The sequence below is a fragment of the Antedon mediterranea genome, chromosome 7 (genome assembly GCF_964355755.1).
Source record: "Antedon mediterranea chromosome 7, ecAntMedi1.1, whole genome shotgun sequence".
NCBI lineage: Eukaryota > Metazoa > Echinodermata > Crinoidea > Comatulida > Antedonidae > Antedon > Antedon mediterranea.
Genome location: NC_092676.1, coordinates 23,043,809 through 23,055,231, shown reverse-complemented (window position 1 = coordinate 23,055,231; position 11,423 = coordinate 23,043,809). Strand labels below are relative to the sequence as shown.

Genomic DNA, 11,423 nt, shown 5'->3' with positions numbered 1-11,423 from the left:
TTAACGATAGTACGTACTTAATACCTATAACATTTCGAAACGAATCAACTTACGATTTTCTAACGATGCATTTTTGTTGATATTACAAAGATAAGGATTTGTCATTAATTTATCGATTAAAACAATCGTACTTTAAATCTCAGAAGAGTTTGCTTACAGAAAAAAAAATGTTAAAGCTCCGGTAAATAAAATACAACGTTGTGAGAAACTAATTTTGAAACATCGCTATCGGGATTTTCAATTATTTTATATATTTATTATCCTGCAACTTAACCTTGACCTTTTATCCTAACCTGGCAAATCGCAAAGTTATATAATAATTTTTAAAAAAACACACAAAAACAAACAAATTATTTAATGCATAAGTAAAAGTTCTATACAAGTTTTAAGTATGGTGGCGCTATAACTATTAGAAATTAATAAGCCGATTTACGTCATAGATTTTTTTTTCTAGTAGCGGTTAAGGAGAAATGATGCAAGTACCTTGTTCTTTTTCATATTAATTTCTAAAGAAATTATATTTATAGTATTACAATTCTAAAGATATCATCACTAATAACACTTGATAATTATTCGAAAAGCTTTATTAATATTACACCATCAGATCAATACTTTTAAGAAACTTAAGCCAGTTATAAGTAGGCTTACTTTGTCCACCAGGAGAGGACGGTTAAAAGTTATTTATCCACAAGGTGAAGTGGAAAAAGTGGTATAGAAACATAGTTGTTTAAATACACACGCTTTTTAGCACGACTACAAGTTTTCTTGGGATTTGACCACTGAGTGTTACAGTTAAGCATCCGGGAGGGTCAAGAATCGATCAACGGTAATTAACTTTCATTTCTTCATTAGATTAAAACGGACATCTGCCTTTTTGTGTTGTTTTGTTTTTAAATGAAGTGCCATTTATATTTGTAACGGTGATCCAGGTACGTGAATGCTAGTAAGTACTGCGCATGTCATAATCATTAAAAAACCGGATGATAACGCAAATGTGGAACTCGTTGATTTTTAGTAAAAAACAAAGATCGTATATCGTATATGATGGGTGATAGATCATTATGTACATGTATCGCAATACCAAACTTTGGCGCGAGACGATTGGCTGACGCACATAAAATACATTTATGACGTCACATAATTAGTTTGCAGATATATTTATTTACACATTAAAAATATTAAATTCAACACTCTCTCACAATGCAACTAAAGGAAAAAGTTTCATTTAGAAGTTGTATTTAATACAGCATAGTGAATGTAAGCATATTAACCAAAGAATTAAATTAAATTGTCGATTTCCGAAACAAATACATTGCAATCAAGAGAAAATATGTTGTCAAGATATCCCTTTGTCAATTACTGCAGTATTGCACATATTGCACGCCATAGATGATAGGATGGAAGACGCAACAAGACGGGTGTATACAAGGTTGCGCCGTTTTAGAAGCATTTGAACACGTTTTTGAAAACCGTGCATTTAAAGTACGATTACCATTTCTTCAAATTTGATAACACAGTAGTACATTTTACTAGAACAGTAAATAAACTTCAAATTTATTCAATATATAATAAAATTTTTAGTTATAATATTGCTTAACATTTAAAAAATTACTGTAATCTAAAATTGGCCAACATAAAACAATACATAGTATTATTTTGCATTAAAGAACATTACAACAACTCAAAAATAATTGGTTTTACCACTACAACCGCAAACACATTTAAAACAATGTTGAGGTAAATGTTTAAATTATATGTAAATAAATTCTTTGGATACAGTAACGTTTTAATCCATATGGAAATAAATTAGCACTAGCACTATTCAAATGGATCATTGAAGATTGTTAACCCTTTCACATTGCCTATCAAAACTCTAGAGTTTACACATACTGGGGGGGGGGGGGGCGCACAACAAAAAACAGCCTATAAAGTTCTACAAATAGAAATTCGTCATAAATCTTCCCTCTTAGATTGAGGTTCTCGGCTTAACCAGTAAGCTTCCGTTTGCATCTCCATTAAGCGCGAATAAGTTCGTTCCCACGCAAATTTCTCTTCTTCACCGGTGAAGATTGAAGCCTTGCTAAGCTCAGAACGCTGATAAAAAAAAAGTATTTTATATCACTATTTAGGACATCATTCATTCATCTGTGGAAAATTCCAGTTATTTTCATTTTCAGATAAAATATACATAACAATATGTTTGCTCCGAGATATACAAAAAAAGATAAATAAAAACTAACAAAAACTAACAAGAATTAGAACAATTACTCGACTTAAACATGTATTTTTGACACTATTGCTGCATTTTTAGACAGTGTAATGTTCCAATTCTAAAACATAGAAATCCATTGAAATTGTGGTCATGAAAGCTGCATGGTAACTCATAAAGACAACTGAAGAATGACTTTTAAGAAGAACAGAAAGGACAATGATACACTATCAAACAATTTTGACAAAAAAAAGTGTGATGTGCCTACATATGGTAGTGATATGCCCAAATATGGTAGTGATATGACTTCATCATGCCCATATATAGTAGAGTAGAACTAATGAAAAAAAGGGGCCAACCTCAAAAAAATTGCAACAAAAGGTTTTTCAACGGATTTTGGTAGTATTGGGTCTACTAAACAACAGAAAAAAAGTCTCAAGAATTTCGACCCCCGGAAAGTGGTTTTTTTCAAGATGGCCGCCAAAATAGATAAAAAGTGAAAATGGCCATACCTCCTAAACTACTTGGTCTATTGATATAATTTTGGTACCAACATACTCAGAACATGCATATTTATATTCGCTATAATAGAACATTTTGGCCAAAATTGACCGGAAATACCATTTCTGACAATTTGACCTTTGACCTTGATATGTTGTATCTTGGTAATAACTGACCGTAGGGAAACAAATGATGGCTCAAATTGTTCAGAATGTACATATTTACATTTATTGTAATGAGACATTTTGTCAAAAAATGGTTGGAAGTAAAGGTTATTGACCTTTAACCTTTATCTATGTAGAATTTCCATATCTCGGCAACTATGTGTGGTAGAGATTTAAAATTGGGCTCTAAATACTGAGAATATACTTATTTATATTTACTCTAATGAAACAGTTTGACAAAAAATGACCAGAAACGACATTTTTTTTACCATTGACCTTGACATGCTATATTTCGATAATGACTGACTGAGATACACTATTTATGGCTCAATTTGTTCAGAATATAATTATTTTATTTCGTAATGGTCTAATCTACCCATGGAATTAAGAGCTTTCCTGGGAATCAAGTAACTGTAATATTTTACATTTATTATATTATATTTAGAATATGAGTTCAAGTTCAAATTGTTCAGAACATACTGTATACATTCTTAATAATAATAGTGAATAAAAAACCGGAAAAGTAAACAAAAACGAATATAATAATAATTTTAAATTTCTATTTACGGTATAGCAGCAGTTGATTGGATATTGTGCATGTATTTAGTACGGCATCCTAAACAACTTCGTCTTCATCATCGTCATCAATCTCTCTATCTACGTTGTTCCATTCTTCTAGTTGACTCACTCAACAAACTGAAGCACATGCCAATCCATAGCATCTACCACTGCAACATACAGTTTTACATCCAGTAGTACAGTTACAAAGGATGATTTTCAAAAGTTCTTCTGAAGCAGCAGTTTCAATCGTCATTATTGGCACAAATGTTTTATTAAAAACTTCCCCAACTTGGCAGCATCCATGGTATTATCTTTCTTTATCCATTGCATGATTTGATAGTATACTCTAAGACTGTGACATTTTGTAGCAGATGAGGTTGGTGGTAGTAGTTGTTGAGGTTTGATAAATTATTTACCCTCAGCAACTTTCTTATTAAACAGCTTGCATCTGTAGCTATTTAGGAAATCCAGTGACTTGGCTCCAAAAAGAATAGACGTGGCCTTTAATCCAAACTCCTCGATAGTTTGAAGTTTCTGATGCGGTTGAGTGAAAATATCGGCACACATCAGTGTCATATTCTAGGTTACTTTCTATCAATTTATTGGTTTATTTGCCTTCCTAAAGATGTCTTTGGCTTCGAAGAGTGAGGGTGGAAACGGACTTAGTTCATATTTCATTACATCGTCTAGAGAGATTTGTCCTAACTGAATTTGATGGAAAGAAAGAAGAATTCCTGTCAAGGCATGAGAACAAACACAAATTTATCAACATGCTTTCATATGAGCTACAGAAAAAAGAATGTCCTGTACGACATGCAGCCAACGAGTTATGGTTATGATGCTTGGCTACCACTCCAAGGGTCCTGAGTTCAAGTCCCGTCACATGTCAGGATTTTTTCTAAGGACCAAATTACTCCACTCCCAAAGACTTGTAATAAGACTTTGTTTTGTAGAGCATCTTGTGTATATGTTTGTCTTGTGAACCTCTGAGGGTCCCTAATGATCAGCAATAGCTGCGTGGATCACCCTCATTAAATATGGTTAAAAAAAAACTAAAACAACAATGCCGATGTTGACATTGCTCTGGCAACAGTTGAAGTCTCTGAACATAATACAGTAACTTTGATTGGAGAAGACACGGACTTACTGGTACTTTTACTGTATCATGTAAATACAACAAACCGAGAAGTGTACTTCAGATTAAAATCTGTTTTAGGATATAAAATGTGAACTGCATTACCCATAGTGCATGCATTCACTGGTTGTGATTCGACGTCTAGGATTTTCGGAATCGGCAAGAAAGCGGCATTTAATAAATTGATTGAAAGTAACCCAGAATATGACATGTGTGCCGATATTTTCACTCAACCGCATCAGAAACTTTAAACTATCGAGGAGTTTGAACTGAAGGACATGTCTATTCTTTTTGGAGCGAAGTCACTGGATTCCCTGAATAGCTACAGATGCAAGCTATTTAATAAAAAAGTTGTTGAGGGTAAATCATTTATCAAACCTAGCCTCAACAACTACCACCAACGTCATCTGCTACAGAATGTCAGTCAAATCATGCAATGGCTATAGAAAGATAATAGCATGGATGCTACCAAGTGGGGATGGAAAGTTTGTAATAAAACATTTGTGCCAATAATGACGATGGAAACTGCTGCTCCAGAAGAACTTTGAAAATCATCCTTTGTAACTACTTGATGTATGTTGCCGTTGTAGACGCTATGGATTGGCATGTGCTTCAGTTTGTGGAGTGTGTCAACTAGAAGAATGGGACAACGTAGATAGAAAGATTGATGACGATGATGAAGACGAAGTTGGAACAGTTGTTTAAGATGCCGTACTAAATACATGCACAATATCTAATCAATTGCTGCTATACCGTAATTAGAAATTTAAAAGTTATAATTATATTCTGAACAAATTGAGCCATAAATGGTGTATCTCAGTCAGTCATTATCGAAATATAGCATATCAAGGTCAATGGTCCAACATGTCGTTTCTGGTCATTTTCTGTCAAACTGTTTCATTAGAGTAAATATAAATAAGTATATTCTCAGTATTTAGAGCCCAATTTTAAATCTCTACCACACATAGTTGCCGAGATATGGAAATTCTACATACATAAAGGTTAAAGGTCAATAACCTTTACTTCTAACCATTTTTTGACAAAATGTCTCATTACAATAAATGTAAATATGTACATTCTGAACAATTTGAGCCATCATTTGTTTCCCTACGGTCAGTGGTTACCAAGATACAACATATCAAGGTCAAAGGTTAAATTGTCAGAAATGGTATTTCCGGTCAATTTTGGCCAAAATGTTCTATTAGCGAATATAAATATGTATGTTCTGAGTATGTTGATACCAAAATTATATCAATAGACCAAGTAGTTTAGGAGGTATGGCCATTTTCACTTTTTATCTATTTTGGCGGCCATCTTGAAAAAAACCACTTTCCGGGGGTCGAAATTCTTGAGACTTTTTTTCTGTTGTTTAGTACACCTAATACTACCAAAATCCGTTGAAATACCTTTTGTTGCAATTTTTTTGAGGTGAAACCTTATTTCTACTCTACTAATAAGCAGTTGGGCACATCACATTACATACAATTTGATAGTGTAGATAGAGCTTAAGAAGGATGTGTGATGTTAAGCTGGCCAAAAGGAGGACGTCTAGGTCTGAGTGAAACAATTGTGGACGTTGTTATGAGGTGTAGCTTGAGATGGATGGGACATATTCTAAGAAAAGATGAACCAGTAAAGAGAGCTTGGCATTTAGAAGTTGGCGGTATAAGAGAAAGAGAACAGCCAAAGATGATAGAGAAAGATATGGTAAAGAAAGAAAGTAGGAAAGTTGGTTTGCAGGAAAATGATGTGCAAGACAGGAAGAAGTGGAGAGATGGCGTAGCAGCCTGGAATGAGTGACTGTCAGTAACCCCTTGGAAGAGGGAGAAAGCTGACTCAAATAAATGATGATGATGATAGTGTCAAATGAATTAATACACACCTGTTCGATACCTAGGTCATCCATAAGAAGCCTACTGTTATCAGCATCTTTCTGACCAATATCACTCAATATAAATAATTGGTTCATTGGAACTTCAGCAGCACATATCAATCGCACCTAGATAATATAATAAACATTAATTGTATTTGAATGAGTACTACAATTTTTCTCACTTAAAAGGGGAGGGTGGTGCTACCGGAACTAGGAATTTATTTAAATATTACTATACCTATTGCTTACCTTATTGTCATAAAAATTATCAATCATGACAATAAACCTTTTGAGTGCCGTTCTTGTACGCATTGACATCTGAGGTATATCCTTAATCAGAACAGTATCAAAGTTATTGGCAATTGCTAAATAGTCTGCTGCCCCCACAGGCTGAAAACAAACAATATACAATTACTTGGTGAACAGTATATTACATATGTTAGTTACCAGGGAGCTTTCGAAACAGACGTCACTGCAATGTGTGACGCCCAACAGAGCATGCAATTTACAGTGCGCATACAAGAAACTTCCGCGGACCGTTGAATGATGATGAATATCCCCAAATTTAAACCACCAGAAATCCTTATTATCCTTATATAGCAAGTTATTACAACATGTGTCATAAAGAATATTTGTATATGTATCATATAAGGACAGTTTGTCTAAAATAAAAGTTGAATTTCAAGTAAATATACAACATTTACATACCATCTCACATAATTCCCTAAAAGTGAACATTGCATTACGCCCACAGGTAGTTTTAATATTGAGATAGCGGCCTCTAAGCACAATACGTCGTGGTTGAATAACTAATAATACAAAAATTTTAAAAGTAAGTAAACAAAATTGAAAAAAAATATGCATTTTCTGAAATGATAGAATTGATCTAAAACAAAATTGTCAGTGTTTTAAACATCTGCCTATAAAATTCAAAGATTCTGAGATTGGATCTTGTGTTAAGTTTATTCTAATTACTGTGATTTGTTATATTTAGCTAAATTGCCAAGGATAACCATAAGCAAATTAATTCAATATCGAGGTGGCAATCCTGTTCACCTGCTAAACATACACAAAAGATACTCTACATAAAACTCTTATTACAAGTCTTTGGGAGTGGAGTTGTAAATCGTCATTTAGATAAATCCGTACATGACAGGACATGAACCCAGGACCCTTGGATTGGTAACCGAGCATCATAACCACCAACAACTCCAACTCCATGACTAGAGTAAATACAGCACTATCTAATACCTTCATCTTCTTTAAGTGCCAATTTCTTAAATATTTGTTCAATCACAGTGTTTGCATCACATGTAGTGTTAGAAAAGTAAGTATCCTGGTCGTCTTGGAGATCGGTGGCTTGCCGATAATCAATCCCAGAATCCAATTGTAGAACTTCACAATGACTCTACAAATAAAAGAGAAAAAAGGAAATTCAGTTTCAAATTTAAGATCTTGAATTCTTTTAGATAAATGAAAGCCAAATTGTTTAAAATATTCACAAACGTTGAAAACTAGATTATTGATATAGAATTACTAAGCAAACAAACATTACCTTTAAAATTTTAATGAAAGGTAAAAAATTACTGCGCTGAAGCCCATTTTTGTACAAATCATCTGGTTTTCTGTTTGATGTTGCCACGACAACTACACCATTGGCAAATAACTCTGTGAATAGGTATTTAAGTATCATAGCATCTGCTATGTCCACAACCTCAATGAAAAATAAGTATTTAAAAAAAAAATAGTAAAGTAAATTCCAATTATAAAAATGTTAATTTCCAAATAGAACATCTTTTCCTGTGCACAAACTGCAAATTTAAAATGATTATTATTTACCTGAAATTCATCAAAGCATAGCAGCCAGGTACTCTCGCTGATCTCCCTGGCAACCGGAGGAATGGGGTCGAATCCTCTGGATTTACGAGCATCCTTGCCTTTTGGCTGTTTCAACTTCAACTCATGAATTCCTATGTGTAAATAATTGTAATACCTTTATACAGTATAAGATAATAATAATAATTCTATTCTACTACTTTGTTTCCTTTGCAATTTTTATAGTAAATATTACATCAATCAATCATGATGCCTATATCCCTATAGTATAAACTTACTTGTATGAACCTCTAACATGAAGGAGTCAAAATGCGTCCTTCGTTTGTTACCACCCTCTAGATATTTATAAAACAAGTCCATAAGCATCGTTTTCCCAGTGCCAACACTTCCATACAGGTACAAGCCTTTCGGTCCTGGTCTAGGTTTGGGCTTCCCAAATATTTGAAGCTGTCATTAATAAATGGTAGAAAGAAAAAATTAACTCACTGTGATAGAAAAATCTAAGTTTTAAAATTAATAATAAGCTGAGTGCCTAAAAGAAGCTTAGTTAAGGTGTCTTATTGCCGCCTCTATTAGTCCAAGTCTATTAGTGTTAAACAAAAAAATGTTTTCAGGGGGACAATATATCTTTAATAACTCATATCATAACTTTTAATACTATATGTATTTTATTTAAAATTGTATTGATAGATAGCTATTAAGATTATCTTTCAAATAGAATATGAATTTTGCATAATAATTTTAACTAAAATAGTTTATATTGAACCAAAAACATTACATCTTAGCAAAAAATCATCATTTCTTTTGGCCTAATGACCCCAAGAAAAGTATAAAGCTATCAAAATGGTGTTTTTTAATAATAATTAAGAAGAAGAGTTTTAAAATTTAATAGATGATTTTCGTTTACGGAAGCTGTTTTCTCCACTGAAAATGCTATCTTATTTTTGTTTTTTTACGCCTGGCTGGTCACAACTCTTCGTCATCTTTGCAAGATGGCTTCCGTAGCATGAAAATCATCTATTCAACGTTGAAAACGAACATTTTCAAATAAGCCTGGTTTTACTGGTTGGTAACTCTGCAGTGTATTATGTAACTTCTGTAAGTTTGCTACAGTATCTCTTTGGTGGCTGTCTTCATTAAGTTCTCCACTATTTACTAGATTATCATAAGCCTGAAGAGGTCCATTGGAATAGTTACCCTGCTGTTCATTGCTTTTTGAAGTGTAGTTTCGGCTATAAGTTGATGCACTATTTCTCTGGTTATTGATACCTTTTTTTTGAATAAATGTTATTTGATAATTATTTTATAATTTGATATTTATTATTATTAAATACAGTACTGTACATTTAAAAAAAAAGAATAATTGGCCGAAACGTCTCGGGCCCACTAGGGACTGGGCCGAAACGTCTCTGATTCGCCTACTACTAGTATCTACCTCCTATCTAACCCTGCCTTAATAATATGGCCTAGCCTATCTAGGCCCTACTAGAGGCTAGGCCTGGCCTAGAGTAGGGCATGTCATTACAAATAAAACAGGCTTATACACACATGTATATCGATAGAATGAGCCTTTAGGAATACTTCCTAGAGACAATTGTGACAGGAGATTGTTTCGATAGCACGAATTACACAATCTTAAAATCAGAAATCCGTGCGAGACCGGTGCCATCGTAAGATTTTTCAGCTGTAACCTTTGACCTAAACAATTATTTTGTTTGGCGATTTTGTGTAGGTGCGTGTAGAGCGAGTTGTGACGCGTTTTAAAAGCGCAATTGCCAACGGATTACAGTATGACGACCCTCCGGCAGAGGGCGACATACTGGATAACATTACCTCCTTCAAAAGAGATTACAATTTCACAATTACAAAAAATAACATTAATTATAAAATAATTTACATATTCTCAAATAATAAATCATTTACAATGATTCTTAAATAACACCTTTCCTTCTTTTAAATTTAACTTTTGTTTTCATTGATAACAGATCTGTTTTTAATACAGTACTACAGTACTATTATGTTGAAATTAAAACTTTGCAACATAAAACATTCTACCACTACTACTGCATAACCATTTTAAATTAATTCATAAATTATTAATTAAATATAAGCAAATATTAATAAATGCCAACCCAGTTTCTCAAGTATGATCAAAAGATAAGTTCTCAAAGTCTTGCAGAGAGGTAATCCTAAATTACAAAGTAATAAATGACACAGTTTTGAGTGTAATTTCACTCTTGCCTGATTGTATTTATTTATTTATTTATTTGGAATTACACCTTTAGATCGGTGGCACACTTTAGTACAAAGGGGCATCCTTAACAATAACAATATAACAATTAATGAATTACATAGAGAAAATATAAAGGCACTGAACAACTATCAACCCCTATCCTACACCCCCCCCCCCCCCCCCCCCCCATTGTATGTTATTGCCATTTTCTATTTATTTGGAATCTCCGAATACTGCACTAAAGATTTCTTGATATAAATTACGAAAGAGAAGAGCTACAAAGGAAACAAGCTGCCGTAAAAATAAACGAAAGGAGAGCTACGAGAACGACAAAACAGTAGATACAATTCACTGTATGTCTAGGCCTAATACAGTTTGCTGTTGTTAATGTGAGATAATTTGAGAAAAAAACCCAACATGATTTTGCTATGAAACATAATAGACTCAATTCATGTAAAATAAATGACATAATTTAATATTAAATGAACCAAAATGTATAGACATATTTATTTTCAGGATTACAAGATCGTTATCTCTTTATAGAAACTGTGGATCTCTGTGTTTCAGGCAGCGCCACCCTTTTTTCAGTCACACTTTAGTGGCTGTCTGATCTTGACAACAGTAAACATTCTTAAATGAGCACTCATGCGTAACTCCAACACAAAAGAATAATACGATCGGATGAATAGAATAAGCTAGGCGAGGATGCAACACAACCTTTTTTATTCAATGAAGCTAAGGTAGCATATTTAGACCTAAAAATCATTTAGTGAATCAACCGATGAACACACCCACAGTGAGGTAAGTAAACACACACTCAAATCATGCTGCTTTCATTTAAGTACATACTCAATATACGGTACGGTACTATCTACAATATACGATATTTCACTGCTACGATATTGGCACTT

The 11,423-nt window shown here is 33.3% G+C and overlaps 1 protein-coding gene across 2 annotated transcripts; it reads right to left on the bottom strand.

Moving 5' to 3' along the window:
• Nucleotides 1-1,201: 1,201 nt before the first annotated feature.
• LOC140053988 (AFG1-like ATPase) lies at nt 1,202-9,960 on the bottom strand. 2 transcript variants are annotated; one of them, XM_072098778.1, is made up of 10 exons: nt 9,828-9,953; nt 9,319-9,548; nt 8,558-8,726; nt 8,283-8,413; nt 7,999-8,157; nt 7,695-7,851; nt 7,152-7,252; nt 6,693-6,833; nt 6,453-6,569; nt 1,202-2,094 (listed from the first exon to the last, which is right to left on the bottom strand). In XM_072098778.1, the coding sequence occupies exons 1-10, from the start codon at nt 9,946-9,948 to the stop codon at nt 1,951-1,953; spliced, it is 1,470 nt and encodes a 489-aa protein (XP_071954879.1). In that variant the 5' UTR covers nt 9,949-9,953; the 3' UTR covers nt 1,202-1,950. The 2 variants fall into 2 exon arrangements, with proteins under 2 accessions (XP_071954879.1, XP_071954880.1); XM_072098779.1 differs by lacking the exon at nt 9,319-9,548 and having other exon boundaries at nt 1,203-2,094; nt 9,828-9,960.
• Nucleotides 9,961-11,423: the final 1,463 nt, after the last annotated feature.

Coding starts and splice junctions, on each gene's coding strand:
- LOC140053988 (XM_072098778.1), bottom strand. CDS start 9,948: ATGGCACCGGTCTCGCACGGATTTCTGATTTTAAGATTGTGTAATTCG. Junction 8,158..8,282: donor TATGCTTTGATGAATTTCAG/GTAAATAATAAT, acceptor TTTTTCATTGAG/GTTGTGGACATAGCAGATGC. Junction 7,852..7,998: donor CTTTCATTAAAATTTTAAAG/GTAATGTTTGTT, acceptor TTTTATTTGTAG/AGTCATTGTGAAGTTCTACA.